Source organism: Oncorhynchus clarkii, chromosome 17, assembly GCF_045791955.1.
Source record: "Oncorhynchus clarkii lewisi isolate Uvic-CL-2024 chromosome 17, UVic_Ocla_1.0, whole genome shotgun sequence".
NCBI lineage: Eukaryota > Metazoa > Chordata > Actinopteri > Salmoniformes > Salmonidae > Oncorhynchus > Oncorhynchus clarkii.
In genome coordinates this window covers 68,148,620-68,166,208 of record NC_092163.1, presented here as the reverse complement: position 1 = coordinate 68,166,208, position 17,589 = coordinate 68,148,620, and the positions used below count along the sequence as shown (strand labels likewise).

Below are 17,589 nucleotides of genomic sequence, written 5' to 3'. Positions count from 1 at the left end.
GACATTGGTTTTACCTGTCTTTAATTGTACATGAAAACATTTGTTATGGACCTCTAGCAGCAGATGCACGCACACCAGAGTATGTTCGCACAACAATGGGTGCACAGCGGCCATCATCCAAAAGACACAATCCTCATTAAAAAGTGTTCATATAAATGGTCATTATTATGACCCCCTCCAGTTACCCACCACCACCCCACAATAATCATCTCCTGCTTGGTGTCCATATCACAGGACAGCAGTCTTGCTTCAAATATGGTTCTGCATCATACTGCACTCTTCAGAACATACCAACAAAGTAGTGAACTGCCCCAGTTCTTCAAATTGAACAAACACACGAGGCGGGGGGACAGCAGTGATATTTTATCACCTCACAGACGAGGCCAGAACATACATTTTCCACCAACATGCACACACACTGTACAGCTCTTTGAGATATCAGCTGATGTATGAAGGGCTATATAAATACATTTGATTTACTAACATACAGACAAACACACACACTCACCCCCCTGGATCTCTCCGTGCTGGACTTTGTATAATACAAAAGCTCGTCCCTTAACAATCTACAGGACTGGCCTTAAATCAGGGGATCACAAGAGCACTTGAGGCATATGGGGCAGGAGCCAACAAGAACTGAGCCTCAAAACATATCAGTGTATTCTGTTTACGCTGCAACAGCCTTATGGAACTAAATGGATGTTAAAAGAATACCAACAGACCAGGGCAGTATAATAATGTACTGTAATACTGTTCTCCTTGGCCATTTGTATATCCTTAAAGTCATTAAACTATTTAGACAATCTATAAATATATTAAAAAACATTGTATCCATAGCATTTACTAGTTTCAACATATTTGAAGAAAAAAATGAGACAGAATGACTGATTAAAAACATTCTAGAGCTCATTAATTGCAGCGTCATGCTGCTCGAGTCGTAAGTGGTCTCTGCCCCATAGGCTAAGTGTAAATCAGCAATGTCATGGAAGGGAGGAGGCAGGGAGATGGAATCAGGAATGTACGAGTGTTAACACTAAGTGAATAAATAACCACAGGTACAGCTGGAGTAGAGCACTAGCGTGCTGGAGGTGAATAAACCAACAGACTCGCTGGGGAAAGGAGGGAGCGGTGAGGACAGCAAACACTACTACTGTGACGATTACTAGACCACACGGAACATGATTCTGCCGTTCCAGCACGTCTTGGACTGACTGACATTGTCAACGATGGAAAAGTACACGTGTGACCCGAGGGAAAATAATCAAGAGCTGCGACATCATTTTCATCAGTAAAGGGTACAGGTACATGGAGGGACATGGAACACTGCCACCACGACGGGCGTTCACTCACAACTGCTATGCCAAAGAAAAAGGACCATAGGGGTGTCAGAGCCCTTGGGCTTGTGCAAGGTGGTCCTCAGACAGCAACAGCACACAGAGATCCCCCCACTAAACCATTGTGGGATGACATTATGCAGACAGTCTCTCCTTACACCAGTGAAGAAGCTAACCAGGGCTCAGTTGGAGCGATGCTGCTGGAGCAGCGTTCCAATAGTCTTTCCCAGGTGAGAATAGTGAGGACCCACACCGACAGGCAAAAAGAGCAGGACACACAAACTTCCTGTCACCCGCAAACCAGACAGAAAAACATTCCATAGTCATACACCCTGTTCTTTTTCTCATATTCCTTCATTTTAAAACTAGTTGTCTTTAGGATCGTAGTTATATCATCATCATCCTATTGTCAGGTTAGGGTTGAGGTGAGTGATCTGATCTGTCTAGTGACACTGTGTGTAGCTCTTATAGACGCACGATGTTGATTCTCAGCGGCTGGACATTCTTGCCGTTGGCGTGGCTCTGCCCGGGGCTGAAGTAGGGGCAGAGCTTGGCCGGGAAAGTTTTCTCCCTGTAGGTGTACAGCCAGGACATGTCGTCAGCATTGTAGAACACCAGCAGGCCCTTGGGGTAGTCCAGGTACACGCCCACCTTCTCCAGCTTGCTCTTGACGTTGAGGCGGGTCCAGGGCTCGGTGCAGGCGCTGTACTGGTTGCCGTCGTGCATGACAATGCAGTAGAAGCCGCGGCTGGGCTGGATCTGGATGCTGCCCTTGCGGCTGACCGTCTCGTTGGCCACGCCGATCATCCACTGGGTCTTCTCTGACACCATCACCTCCCAGTAGTGCACCCCGGAGCCGAAGCCCTCGGCCCCCAGCACAGACACCTCCACGTCGAAGCGTCGCGGGGAGTCCTGCAGCGGCTGGGGGTGCAGGTTACCATAGGCTACAATGGTGCAGTCATCTGATAGGATGAGTCTCTGGTGGGCTGTGACGGGGTCTAAGGTCAAAGCTGCTGGCACTACGGAGAGAGAGAAGGGACACATTATGTATGGAGATACAGGGTTAATGTGGAGACACACCAGAGACAAGCAGACAGGGCTAGCCCAGATAAAGACAGTTACAGGATACAGATAAAGACATCTTCTTGAAATACTGTTTGCCAAGAGAAACACGTATAAAATATGTTATGAGGACACTCCCTCTCTGACAGACACTAGCTCCAGAACTGCTGTGTTATGAGGACACTCCCTCTCTGACAGACACTAGCTCCAGAACTGCTGTGTTATGAGGACACTCCCTCTCTGACAGACACTAGCTCCAGAACTGCTGTGTTATGAGGACACTCCCTCTCTGACAGACACTAGCTCCAGAACTGCTGTTATGGGGACACTCCCTCTCTGACAGACACTAGCTCCAGAACTGCTGTGTTTTGGGGACACTCCCTCTCTCACAGACACTAGCTCCAGAACTGCTGTGTTATGAGGACACTCCCTCTCTGACAGACACTAGCTCCAGAACTGCTGTGTTTTGGGGACACTCCCTCTCTGACAGACACTAGCTCCAAAACTGCTGTGTTATGAGGACACTCCCTCTCTGACAGACACTAGCTCCAGAACTGCTGTGTTATGAGGACACTCCCTCTCTCACAGACACTAGCTCCATGACTACTGTGTTATGAGGACACTCCCTCTCTGACAGACACTAGCTCCAGAACTACTGTGTTATGGGGACACTCCCTCTCTGACAGACACTAGCTCCAGAACTGCTGTTATGGGGACACTCCCTCTCTGACAGACACTAGCTCCAGAACTGCTGTGTTATGAGGACACTCCCTCTCTGACAGACACTAGCTCCAGAACTGCTGTTATGGGGACACTCCCTCTCTGACAGACACTAGCTACATAACTGCTGTTATGGGGACACTCCCGCTCTGACAGACACTAGCTCCAGAACTGCTGTTATGGGGACACTCCCTCTCTGACAGACACTAGCTCCAGAACTGCGGTGTTATGGGGACACTCCCTCTCTGACAGACACTAGCTCCAGAACTGCTGTTATGGGGACATGCCCTCTCTGACAGACACTAGCTCCAGAACTGCTGTGTCATTTGGTGCACTCCATTTTCACTATCAACACTGTACTGTCTGAGTTCTATGCTGAGGCAGTGAAAATATCCTGGCATCCCATTTCAGCCAGTCCCTAAACTGGAGAGGGGTCCTGACGTCAAGTGCATACAAATTGATCTCCAAAACATTATATTTAAAAAGTGATACACCAGATGGATGGGAGAGGACCAAGGACATTCTGTTTGGAGGGAGGAGCTGAGCTGTGTCAATGGCACAGTCTCTGTCTGCAGTGGTCACTATAGGTTGACTAGCTTCAAGCTGGTGTTTCTGCTCTAGCAAAAATGAGCTGATGCAGCTGAAGGACCCTATCAGGAACAGAATAAGGGACTGTCAATGGTGTTGGGATGACTCATGGGTAGCCTAATCTCTTGCAATACACCCTACATCTACTGTTATCATATTTCAGGTAATGAAGAAATCATGAAGAAGTATTTACAGCCGCCATGTTTGGGACTGTTGGTTCACACACTGACAATGCTAAAAACTGAAAATCCCCTGTAATTCTCACAAAAACCACAAGATGTGACAGATTTTTCTCAACAATTCCTCTGGCTGCCATTAGTCTCGATCAACTACAAATTTCCTGTTTCATAAATTTTTTGGGTCATTTAGATCCAATGATTATTATTATTTTTATATACATGAAGGAAAACCTTAAGATAAATCATCCACTTGTTTCGAGAGAAAAATATTGATTGTTTTTGAGTAAAGTAGTAATATGTTAGGTTAGTATGTTGGGAGATGGGCATCTCGCCCCTTTATGATTGATCATTTGTTTATAGCTGTAATTTTGGCACTGGCTAGCCCAGTTAGCTAACTAGCAACTTCACTAACCGAAAGTCTGAGGTGAAATAAATGCTTACCAGCTCGTTAGCATAAGCCAATGTCTGCTAGCATAGCTAGCTAACCCCCAGTTAGCAGGGTTAGGGGTAAAAGTTAAAATAAGGGCCAGGGTTAGACTGGCAGGCATAGACTGGTTTTGTGGTTTCATGAAGCAGCACACAGAATTATCCATTCATATCCCACAACATCAACCTCTGCCACATCCACCACCACAAAGCCTACCCAGCACCCACAGGTGACCTTGCTCTGAACGTCAGCACTCATTTTAGGAAATAGAAAGTAGCATATAGTGTGATTAGAAATAAGTGTTTATTGAACCAATACTAATGAGTTGTTTATTTGTTTAAAGTACTAGTTCTACAACAACAAACAGCAGCAAAGGTCATTTGGGGTTGTCACCCAGGCCAAGGATACAGGAGGCCAGGCCTAGGCAAAGAAAGGCTGTCGGCTATAGTCCTGGAGGACAAGTAAAAAAACTAAGAGAGAAGGAAGAAAGCAAAGGGAGAAAAAAAACTGACACTGGAAAACCCGGTGACACTGGAGAAAGCTGTGGCGCCATTGAAAAAGGTTGTTACCCCGGTAGCTGGGCAAAATGCCCCTTTCCTAAAAAACACATTTAATCATTTATTTTTTTTAAAGTCAACTGTAGCCATTTATTTTCCTTTATAGTTTGTTACTATAAGCATGGGCATCTTACCCCATGTTACCCTACATTCAAAGTACCCTGGCCTCCACTGTTTGATGTTGTACTCCATGTCATGCAAAGGTATGGAAATAGAGCTGTGGTGGGAAGCAGTCGTTATAGATATACCTTATAGAGTATGAGTCTACAACTCTGTGTTGGCCTGGCATGGCTGGAGGCTGCCAGCTGCATGTAGTATTGCGGGTTAACTGTGGGTTACGGAGGGAGATTGGTTGTAGCACTCCACCCCTGCCTGCTCCACCACCTGGAGTTTTTTTCCCCAGTCATTATGGAAAACTGAACTAGAGGAACAATGGCTGCTTGTTCTCCTCACTCACTCCCATACATAGAGGTGGTTTAGAATAAAACAGACAGAGGGGAATTTGCCAAATCACAACCTTGTTCCTCGGTAGTTACATCTTACAGTATAAACAGGAGGCATGGCCAGTAGCCAGCAGGCAGGACAATGTCTTTACCACATAATGACACTCTCTCTTAGACACATACAAACAAATGCATTCATACCCCCTCTCTCACACAGTCAGACACACACATGCTATTTTTCTAATTGGGAACACAGATTAAAAAAAGGCACAGAGAGAGAAGAGATAGTTTAGGGGAGTAATAAGTCTATCATCTGATGGGATGGAAAGGCGTTGTGCCGTCACCGTGGCAGCCAGTGGTGATGGATTGGAACCAATTATTTCATTTGGCACGCAGTCAAGGGAGGCCAAGAAACCACCCTGCCTTCTCACCAGCTACAGGACAAAATGGTGAATCTATTGAAGGAGTGAAATATTCCTTGGTGCATTATTTTCAATAACCTTCTCTAAGAGTGAGTGATGGCTGGGGGCTTAGGGAGAATATGAGGGGGAGAAGAGGAGAGAGAATAGCTCATCATCAACTCTCCTAGCAGAGAAGGGCATCTCAACCCTCCAGCCACCATTTTCTCATCACGCAGTTCCTAAAGCTCAAACATTCCATCTATTTTAATGCAGGATTAGCTCCCACTGTGTAAGTCTGTTCCAAGGTTACTATTATTTCCTTGTTCCATCAAGCCCAATTTAAAACTCAATCTATGCTACCCTTCCATGGTGGAAGACAACGATTTGTATCATTACTGATTGACGTGTTGAGGTATTTGGGAGTATCTACAATTCATAAGAGGCTCCTGTTGAAGCCCATGCTGTTACACAGTTTAATTGGGTGAGGGTTAACGGTAACCATAGGTGGTGCATACCTGGTGAAATATCCTGAAATAGAGACTTCCATATTGTGTACTGCAGGGGCCCCATGTACTTGGAGGTCGGGAAATCTTCATATGTTAAATTGGTCTCATGTATCTTTCCTTTTATCCTGTGGGGGGAGAAGGACAATCAATGTCATTGTCAATAATCTACTCTTACATTCACATCTCTTTGCGCCCTCTGTGAGATGTCTCTAGTAACTGCACCATTTTCTCTGTATGTTGTTGATTAAAGCATCTGTCAGACTCTGGATGCCCCAAGGCTTAATGTTCTACAGGGGGGGGGGTCAGGGGTCAGCTGTAGTGCTATTACTGTGTCAACCCCCACATTAGTAATTTTCATCACTCCCACATGTAGCCTTGGGTTCAGACAGGAAGAGGTGGTTTTCCCACTAGGGATATGCATCTTTCCCTTTCAAGAAGATTCGATATGTATCTAGATGCCTGGGATGTATTCGGCCTAGGCCAGGATGGTAAATTGGTGGTTGACGATATCCCTCTAGTGGTGTGGGGGCTGTGCTTTGGCAAAGTGGGTGGGGTTATATCCTTCCTGTTTGGCCCTGTCCGGGGGTGTCATCGGATGGGGCCACAGTGTCTCCTGACCCCTCCTGTCTCAGCCTCCAGTATTTATGCTGCAGTAGTTTGTGTGTTGGGGGGCTAGGGTCAGATTGTTTTATCTGGAGTACTTCTCCTGTCCTATCAGGTGTCCTGTGTGAATTTAAATATGCTCTCTCTAATTCTTTCTTTCTCACTCTCGGAGGACCTGAGCCCTAGGACCATGCCTCAGGACTACCTGACATGACTCCTTGCTGTCCCCAGTCCACCTGGCCGTGCTGCTGCTCCAGTTTCAACTGTTCTGCCTGTGATTATTATTATTTGACCATGCTGGTCATTTATGAACATTTGAACATCTTGGCCATGTTCTGTTATAATCTCCACCTGGCACAGCCAGAAGAGGACTGGCCACCCCACATAGCCTGGTTCCTCTATAGGTTTCTTCCTAGGTTTTGGCCTTTCTAGGGAGTTTTTCCTAGCCACCGTGCTTCTACACCTGCATTGCTTGCTGTTTGGGGTTTTAGGCTGGGTTTCTGTACAGCACTGAGATATCAGCTAATGTACGAAGGGCTATATAAATCAATTTGATTTGGCTCCGATACAGGAACAATAGGTTTCAGTTTGATTAGATTACGAATAAATGCGGTTCAGTTCAATGTGATTCAATGCACTAACATGTGTTGCATAAACACAATAATTTTCCATTCTAAATTAAAATCTGCTGCTGATGGAGCTCATGAGCTGGTCTTCCCTGAGCTGGATCTGTCGGAGCTGACGTGTGTGTATGTATGTACTGTGTACTATATACAGTTGAAGTCGGAAGTTTATATACATCATAGCCAAATACATTTAAACTCCGTTTTTCACAATTCCTGACATTTAATCCCAGTGAAAATCCCTGTTTTAGGTCATTTAGGATCATCACTTTATTTTAAGAACATGAAATGTCAGAATAATAGTAGAGAGAATGATTTATTTCATCTTTTATTTCTTTCATCACACTCCCAGTGGGTCAGAAATTTCCATACACTCAAATTAGTATTTGGTAGCATTGCCTTTAAATTGTTTAACTTGGGTCAAACATGTCGGGTAGCCTTCCACAAGCTTCCACAATAAGTTGGGTGAATTGTGGCCAATTCCTCCTGGAGGGATGGCGTAACTGAGTCAGGTTTGTAGGCCTCCTTGCTCACACACGCTTTTCAGTTCTGCCCACAAATTGTCTATGGGATTGAGGTCAGGGCTTTGTGATGGCCACTTCAATACCTTGACTTTGTTGTCCTTTAGCCATTTTGCCACAACTTTGAAAGTATGCTTGGGGTCATTGTCCATTTGGAAGACCCATTTGCGACCAAGCTTTAACTTCCTGACTGATGTATTGAGCTGTTGCTTCAATATATCCACCATTTTTCTCCCTCATGATGCCATCTATTTTGTGAAGTGCACCAGTCGCTCCTGCAGCAAAGCACCCCCTTAACATGATGCTGCCACCCCCGTGCTTCACAGTTGGGATGGTGTTCTTTGGCTTGCAAGCATCCCCCTATTTCCTGCAAACATAACGATGGTCATCATGGCCTAACAGTTTTATTTTTGTTTCATCAGACCAGAGGACATTTCTTAAAAAAGTACGATCTTTGTCCCCATGTGCAGTTGCAAACCGTAGTCTGGCGTTATGGCAGTTTTGGAGCAGTGGCTTCTTCCTTGCTGAGTGGCCTTTCAGGTTATGTTGATATAGGACTCGTTCTACTGGGGACATAGATACTTTTGTACCCGTTTCCTCCAGCATCTTCACAAGGTCCTTTACTGTTGTTCTGGGATTGATTTGCACTTTTCACACCAAAGTAATTTAATCTCTAGGAGACAGAATGCGTCTCCTTCCTGAAAGGTATGATGGTGGTCCCATGGTGTTTATACTTGCGTACTATTGTTTGTACAGATGAACGTGGTACCTTCAGGCGTTTGGAAATTGCTCCCAATGTTGACCCAGACTTGTCGAGGTCTACAATTGTTTTTCTGAAGTCTTGACTGATTCCTTTTGATTTTCCCGTAATGTGAAGCAAAGATGCACTGAGTATGAAGGTAGACCTTGAAATACATCCACAGGTACACTTCCAATTGACTCAAATGATGTCAATTAGCCTATAAGAAGCTTCTAAAGCCATGACATCATTTTCTGGAATTTTCCAAGCTGTTTAAAAGCACAGTCAACTTAGTGTATGTAAACTTCTGACCCACTGGAATTGTGATAGTGAATTATTAGTGAAATAATCTGTCTGTAAACAAAAATGACTTGTGTCATGCACAAAGTAGATGTCCTAACCAACTTGCCAAAACTATAGTTTGTTAACAAGAAATTTGTGGAGTGGTTGAAAAATGAGTTTTAATGACTCCAAGTATGTCAACTTCCAACTTCAACTGTAGATTTTCTGACCGACGCATACTACATTTGGATTGGTTGGTTTGGGGTCCGTAGACCGATACACGTGTTTAAGATACAAGTGTATCTGTGAATCGTTATCTTCCGATTTTAACCACTTTGAAGCCCTTCTCAACCCTGCCTGGGAAAGCTAGGGATGCACAGCTAAACATTGATCATCTTGAGGAACATTGAAAAAAAAATGAAAAAAGAACAGGGTGCTCAGTGAGGCAAGGCTAACCATTCACCTGCTGTGCGTTTAAGTGACTTAGCCTGAGGAGAAACCACAACCTTGTCAAGCCTGTTCTCACAAAGTTAAAAATAATTTTTGGAAACTGTGAGATGGCGAACCTGGATATCAGTTCATTCTTCACTCATTCCTATCAATGCCCTCTGGACTGGTTGTTAGAATGCCTACTGATGCAACAACTTCCTCAGTCAACCTTATCAATCCCTCTAAGATCTTAAATACTTCAACTCTATTCCCCTGAGCCCACTCTTTCACAGATTTCAAATAATGAGCCCTGTATATCTGGCCTGTTAAGATATGTCAGAGACCTGGGATAAGCCTCATTGCCTAACTCTGCACTTTCACTCCAAGATATCAATATCCTGACGATGAGCAGAATGGATTACATTCAGGGGATGGTGTTATGTTAGGAGGGTAGTATAACATAACCTCAGACAGCGTACTATCTTACAAAAGTTTAGGACTGTGGCTGTTTGGAAGAACAGCTGATCCATGGTCAGTCAGACAGTAAGCAGAGCACCTCTCGGAGGTGAGGGCAACGCCCTCCAGGAATTCATGGCGGCCTGGCTCGTTGAGGCGCTCCTGCAGGATGCCGATGCCCTCCTTGACGTCACGCAGCTGCTGGCTGAAACGCTGGATCTTGTGCTCGATGTCGGAGAGCGTGCGCGCTGTATCAGTCTCCAGCTCCTCAAACATGGCCTTCTGGCGCTCGCGCAGAAATCGCTGCAGATGCTCAAACACCTCGCCGATGGTCGCACGAAGGCCCTTGGCCGACGACTGGAACGAGAGAGAGAACGAGAGAGAACGAGAGGAGACGGGGACAAGAGAGATGAGAGAGAGGAGGGATGAGAGGTTATTTATTTACAATGAAAGTGCAGGTTATGCTACAACCATTAAGCATCATTATCAAATCAAAAATCTAATCTAACTATGTCACATGCGCCGAATACAAGTGTAGGCCTTACCGTGAAATGCTTACTTACAAGCCCTTAACTCTTCTTGAAGTGTTGGTTCAGAAAATATTTACCAAATAAACTAAAGTAAAAAAATAATAAAACACAATAACAAGGCTATATACAGGGGGTACCGATACCGAGTCAGTGTGCGGGGATACAGGTTATAGGTCATTTGTAGATGTAGGTAGGGGTGAAGTGACTATGCATAGATAATAAACAGCAAGTAGCAGCAGAGTACAAAAAAAAAAAAAATTGGGGGGGGGGGGGGCGCAATGTAATCGTCCGGTGGCCATTCGATTAATTGTTCAGCAGTCTTATGGCTTGGGGGTGTAGAAGCTTTTAAGGAGCCTTTTGGTTGTAGACTCGGCGCTCCGATACCACTTGCCATGCGGCAGCAGAAAGAAAAAAATACAGTCTATGACTTGTGTGACTGGAGTCTCTGACAATTTTATGGGCTTCCCTCTGACACCGCCTATTAAATAGGTCCAGGATGGCAGGAAGCTTGGCCCCAGTGATGTACTGGGCCGTTCGCACTACCCGCTGTCGCGCCTTACGGTCAGATACCGAGCAGTTGCCATACCACGCGGTGATGCAATCGGTCAGGATGATCTCGATGATGCAGCTGTAGAACCTTTTGAGGATCTGGTGACCCATGCCAAATCTTTTCAGTCTCCTGAGAGGGAAAAGGTGTTGTCGTGCCCTCTTCACGACTGCCTTGGTGTGTTTGGACCATGATAGACTGTTGGTGATGTGGACACCAAGAAACTTGAAACTCTCGACCCGCTCAACTACAGCCCTGTTGATGTTAAATGGGGCCTGTTCGGCCTGTCTTTTACTGTAGTCCACGATCAACTCCTTTGTCTTGCTCACATTGAGGGAGAGGTTGTTTTCCTGGCACCACACTGCCAGTTCTCTGACCACCCTTTAGGCTGTCAAATCGTTGTCGGTGATCAGGCCTACCACTTGTGTCGTCAGCAAACTTAATGGTGTTGGAGTCGTGTTTGGCCACGCAGTCGTGGGTGAACAGCGAGTACAAGAGGGGACGTGGCAGACGTGTTGTTGCCTACTCTTACCACCTGGGGTGGCCTGTCAGGAAGTCCAGGATCAAGTTGCAGAGGGAGTTGTTTTGTCCCAGGGTCCTTAGCTTAGTGATGAGCTTCGTGGGCACTCTGGTGTTGAACACTGAGCTGTCGTCAATGAACAGCATTTTCACATAGGTGTTCCTTTGACCAGGTGGAAAAGGGCAGTGTGGAGTGCGATGGAGACTGCGTCATCTGTGGATCTGTTGGGGCGGTATGCGAATTGGAGTGGGTCTAGGGTATCCGGGAGGATGCTGTTGATGTGAGCCTTGACCAGCCTTTCAAAGCATTTCATGGCTACCAATGTGAGTGCTACGGGGCGGTAATCATTTAGGCAGGTTACCTTCGCTTCCTTGGGCACAGGGACTATGGTGTTCTGCCTGAAACATGTAGGTTTTACAGACTCAAAAAGTCTTACTCGTCTACCGAGTTTGTTATCACACAGTCATCCAGAACAGCTGGTGCTCTCGTGCATTCTTCAGTGCTGCTTGCCTTGAAGCGAGCATAAAAGGCATTTAGCTTGTCTGGTAGGCTCACGTCACTGGGCAGCTCGCGTCTGGGTTTCCATTCGTAGTCCGTAATAGTTTTCAAGCCCTGCCACATCCAACTAGCGTCAGAGTCTGTGTAGTAGGATTCAATCTTAATCCTGTATTGATGCTTTGCTTGTTTAATTATTAGTCTGAGGGTATTAGCGGGATTTCTTATAGGCGTCCGGATCAGTGTCCCGCTCTTTGAAAGCGGCAGCTCTAGCCTTTAACTCGATGCGGATGTCACCTGTAATCCATGGCTAATGGTTGGGATATGTACAGACGGTCAACTGTGGGGACGACGTCGTCTATGCACTTTTTGATGAAGCCGATGACTGAGGTGGTGTACTCCTCAATGCCATTGGATGAATCCCGTTACATATTCCAGTCTGTGCTAACAAAAAAGTCCTGTAGTGAAGCATCCGTGGCATCTGACCACTTCCGTATTGAGCGAGTCACTGGTACTTCCTGCTTTAGTTTTTGCTTGTAAGCAGGAATCAGGGGGATATAATTATGGTCAGATTTGCCAAATGGGGGGCAGGAGAGAGCTTTGTATGCATCTCTGTGTGTGGAGTAAAGGTGGTCTAGAATTTTCTTGGTAAAAATTTGGTAAAAGTGATATAAGTTTGCCTGCATTAAAGTCCCCGGCCACTAGGAGTGCTGCCTCTGGGTGAGCATTTTCTTGTTTGCTTTTGGCCTTAGAGTTGGTTGAGTGCGGTCTTAGTGCCAGCTTCGTTCTGTGGTGGTAAATAGATGGCTACGAATAATATAGATAAGAACTCTCCTGGTAAATAGTGTGGTCTACAACTTATCAAAATGTACTCTACCTCAGGCGAGCAATACCGCAAGACTTCTTTAATATTAGACATCACGCACCAGCTGTTAGACAAAAAGACAGACCCCCACCCCTCATCTTACCAGACGTAGCTTCTCTGTTCCGCCGGTGCATTGAAAATCCCTCCAGCTCTAAATGATCCGTGTCGTAGTTCAGCCACAACTTGGTGAAACTAAGAATTATAATATCTTATATGTCCCGTAGGTAGGATGATTCATAAATAATCTATTGTATTCTCCAATGATTGCATGTTAGCAAGTAGAATTGATAGCAGTGGGAGTTAACTGGCTCTCCTACAGATTCTCAAAAGGCAGCCTGATCTATGGGCTTTCAGATACCGAGCAGTTGCCATACCACGCGGCGATGCGTCTTTTCTTCACGCAAATGACGTGGATATGGGCCTGTTCCCGGGAGAGCAGTATATCTTTCTCGTCAGACTCGTTAAAGGAAAAACCTTCTTCCAGTCCGTGGTGAGTAATCCCAGATCTGATGTCCATAAGTTATTTTCGGTCATAAGAGACAGTAGCAGCAACATTATGTACAAAATAAGTTTAAAAAAAAAGATACATATTTTTTTTTAAATTGCACAATTGGTTACAAGCATGTAAAACGTCAGCCATCATCTTCGGCTCCATCTTAACAGCTGGGGGGTTTGAGCCCTGAATGCACAAGAAGGGGTGTAGTATATGGCTAACATACCACAACTGTGGACTGTTCTTACGTACGACGCAACGCAGTGTCTGGATACAGCCCTTAGCCGTTGTATATTGGTCATATACTAGAAACTCCTGAGGTGCCTTATTGTTATTATAAACTGGTAACCATAGTAATTAGAACAGTAAAAAGTTGTGTCATCATACCTGTGGTATACAGTCTGATATACCACAGCCTTCAGCATTCAGGGCTCGAAAAAATCTGTCTAACAGTCATAGGCAGGACTTCTAGGGACAATCCCCATCTGCTGTTATAGATCATCCAACATTAAATCAATACAAAATGTTCTATCATAAGAACGGCCTATATAGAGAGCATTAGGAGTAGAATAGGGCAAAGCTCAGCCTCACTGGTTGGTTGGGACAGTGGAAGAGGCCCTAGAGCACAGTTAGTCACATTGTGCTGTTTTAATAGTGGTACTGCTTGTGAGATCGAAAGCATGCTTAGAAGGCTGATGCTGTGGGGTCGGCTGGGGACAGACAAGCTGTGTGTTGAAGGCAATTTACAAGGCCAGCGGATAGTCAGTGAAAAGGATGCTATTATTGGAAGAGCAGTGCTCTTGATGAGGGGAAAAGGAGCGGAAGCTGAGGAGAGGAGAGAGTGGTGTGAATTGGAGAAATCGTGGGGAAATCAAGGAGGGCGCTGGACTTGAAGAGGAAATTAATAATCTCCAATGCTAACAGCAACAGTAGCAGCAGAGACACAGAACAAAGAGAGGAGATCCAAGAGGCTCAGTCCAGTAACAACTGGAGAGGGAGCAGCTTCTCACGCAGGGCTTTTGTCTGTCTGTACAAAGGAAACATTCGCTCTGTTCTAGTAGTCTCTACTCCTCTCCATCACAGGGGAACACCAGGGAGCAGGGGTAGCAGCATCAGAATCTGGGTTTTATTGCTACTGCCTGCCATAAATCAATTTCACTCCAGCAGCATGCCTGTTCCTGTAGGAACCTAGAAGCAGGCAGATATTCTCTCTGTGCTGCTGGGAACTTTAAGCCTATTAAGATCATTTATCTCCAATACAGAGCAGGGCAGGAGTGGGATGTGAGTGTGACAGTGAGAGGAGGACAGGACTGATGAGGCCTGCAGCGATGCAGTAACCATGTGCCAGTCTTCTCCAGCAGGGTGTTATGGCTATGGCAGGGTGGATATTTAAAGCTCATATTAAGCCTACAGGAAGAGGAGGCTGGGTCTCAGAGAAGCAGCTCGTTAAATCAGACAAACCCCCACGGCCAGAGAATCAGACAACGTCTGCTCTTCAGACAGGGAAGGGGATGCCCCTAAACACATGGGCCCAGGACTGGAACTAAACTAGAGCACCAGAACCAATATAAACCAATTAAGTGACAAACAGCAGTGTTGGGGGACATTTAAGTCAAACCAAAACAAGGGTATTGGCAGCCTCACACCACCCTACTCAAAGTTTCAGTTTCAACACCTTCATGTTCCAGGGGAGAGGGGTAGAGACGATTATGCGTGTTTGAGGTGGGCAGTCTCCCATTTCAGGATTACATAACATAATTTGTGGGTGCTTTGATCAGATCCTACAAATCAATTCTTATTTGGATTCTGTGTGTGGTCAAGCAGGAAGGGCAGGAGAACAACAGAGCATTTCATTGTCATCAACCTAAATGTATTAGAGAGGCAGAGAGATCGATTTAGTTCCCCTATGGGCCTCTTCCAGGCAACGCACATCTCTTCGGACAAATGGATGCAAACCTAATGAGATGGACTGATTTATAATGGAGGGGCTAGAAGAGCTCCAACAGGCAGTCAGCTGAAGGTGACGGCAGAATGGCAGTGGAAGCAGGCAGGTCTGCCTTGCTGGGCCAGAGCCATTTTAAGTAAAGTCCTGCAGACAGGACAGGAAGACGGGAGGGCGCTGGCTGGGTTGGCGTGCCAGGGAACAGCCAGCATGTAAACAGCGGAAAGAACGACACCCTTCCAAATGACGCCCCACACTCACTCTGTCAGACAGCCGTGCCTTTGTGAATCTCAAAGTCATCAAAGAGGGAAGAGATGAGACAGAAAAGGTGATTGAGGAATATCTGTTGTATTGAGTGACTGCTCTTGTTCTGCTGATTAAAACAGGGTGTATAGATTAAAGAGATGCTCAATAAACCAATCAGTTCAGTACAGACTTAGGTGGAGGGTGAGATAGAGATACGATGAGAGACAGACAAACAACTCGACCATTAACTTTGTCTCTAATGGGTAAAAAGGCTCTCTAAGTTACCTTTGTCTAAGTGAATGTTTGTGCTTGGTGTGTTACCTTGGTCTCAGTGAGTAGTGCTTAGTGTGTTACCTTGGTCTCAGTGAGTAGTGCCTAGTGTGTTACCTTGGTCTCAGTGAGTAGTGCCTAGTGTGTTACCTTGGTCTCAGTGAGTAGTGCCTAGTGTGTTACCTTGGTCTCAGTGAGTTGTCTCTGCAGTAGCCGCAGGGCCTCTGTGTGTCCCTTCTCACTGTCCTGCAGAGTGGCCAGCTGCTCCTTCATCTCCCTCTGCAACAGAACATATCAGACAATATATTAGCGAGCACGAAAGAGAGCGAGCGCAAAAGAGAGCCAAAATGAACTGGGTCTGAGGAACGGAGGTTTCCAGAGAGGGTTCCATCAGAGAGAAAGTGGGTCTCTGTGCTGCTGTCCCCCGAGCCCAGTCTAGACAGAGGTCCCCCGAGCCCAGTCTAGACAGAGGTCCCCCGAGCCCAGTCTAGACAGAGGTCCCCCGAGCCCAGTCTAGACAGAGGTCCCCCGAGCCCAATCCGCTGCACACACAGTGACTTGAATTCTAAAAGCAACATAATCCACTTAGACAGAGGCACAGGCTCATATGACTGGAATTGCTAAGTGTCAGAAGTGGAGCAGGGGGAATTCAGGTGCAGGGCTTGAGAATGTGTTGAATGTCATGCTGCCAGTGAAGATCACTGCTAAGCTCTCCTCCAGTTCCAATAGTCCAGAGGGATAACAGAATTCTACGTGGGACTGTCAGTAAAGAAGGACAGAAGGGGTCATTTAGCTGCTGCTGTGGAAAGTACTGAGAGGAATACCAATGCAGCAATGGAACATTTCTTCCTGTTGACTATCAAATATTCAAGCCAACAGTCTTCAAATTCCGCTCTTTGGCACAGAAACAGGCCATGTACTTTGGTTTACGATGTGCTGACGGAAGAAGCCCATTTCATTGGTTATAATATTGGCTACAAAATAGACGTGGTAGACATGTGGGTAGTTTCTTTCTATACAGCTTTGAATGAGCCTTTTCAAGGACATGGACTAAGTAAAACAATCTCCCAGTGCTGAGATGGAACGTGGCTTTACATTTTAATGATAGGAAGACTTCAGTACGGTCAGCAGGTTCTATTTCTCTCAGGGCCAGCTCCAGCCTGCAATAGGTCAGAGGGCACTCTCCTCTTACAGGCTATGGACCAATCCGAAGAGAGGAGCGCCGTTTACACGGGCTTCTGCACTGCCAGGGACCTCACTCTGTTGTCTGACTGGATGTTGTATGCAATAGTAAGCAGATCATTGTATTGGCCTATAGCATCGAAAAAATTAAGAATAATCTTGCTTCAAGATACTAACCGAGAGAGGGGCAACACTGTCCCATGCCATTTGAAACTGCAGTCTATCTGCTTTAAGGAGTCAAATCAAGCTGTATTTATACAGCACATTTCAGACAGAATGCAACACAATGTGCTTCACAGGAAAAAAAAAAACTTCAATATTTACTACAAAACAAACATAAGAGTATAAAAAAACTAAAGAATAACAAAAAAAGGGAAAAAAGCATCCTAAGGAAAAAAAAGCTAAAAAGGCAGCCCTTGACTCCTCCCCCTGACCATCTCAGCAGGCGGACCAAAGTCTGATATGATATTTCCCCCAGGATGCCGAGCGGCAGGGAACAGGGTCACGGTTGGTTGGCTGATTATAAACCTAACTAATTTCTCACACACACCCCTCCCCCTTTCTCTCACATTAACAGCTCCAGGCTACATCTTAGAAAATGAGATCACTGCCTCACATTTCCTAAACAT

At 45.7% G+C, this 17,589-nt stretch overlaps 1 protein-coding gene across 5 annotated transcripts in view; it reads right to left on the bottom strand.

The window, feature by feature from the left end:
* Positions 1-4: 4 nt before the first annotated feature.
* LOC139371305 (E3 ubiquitin-protein ligase TRIM62-like) overlaps positions 5-17,589 on the bottom strand; it is a 43,090-nt gene continuing 25,505 nt past the window's right edge. For 3 of the 5 annotated variants that reach the window (XM_071111619.1, XM_071111618.1, XM_071111617.1), the window contains exons 3-6: positions 15,962-16,057; positions 9,902-10,227; positions 6,227-6,342; positions 5-2,353 (exon numbers count right to left, since the gene is read on the bottom strand). In XM_071111619.1, the coding sequence (XP_070967720.1) occupies positions 1,800-2,353; positions 6,227-6,342; positions 9,902-10,227; positions 15,962-16,057 (1,092 nt within the window). In that variant the 3' untranslated portion in view covers positions 5-1,799. The remainder of the gene's footprint in view (positions 2,354-6,226; positions 6,343-9,901; positions 10,228-15,961; positions 16,058-17,589) is intronic. The other 2 variants (XM_071111621.1, XM_071111620.1) reach the window with 1 other exon arrangement.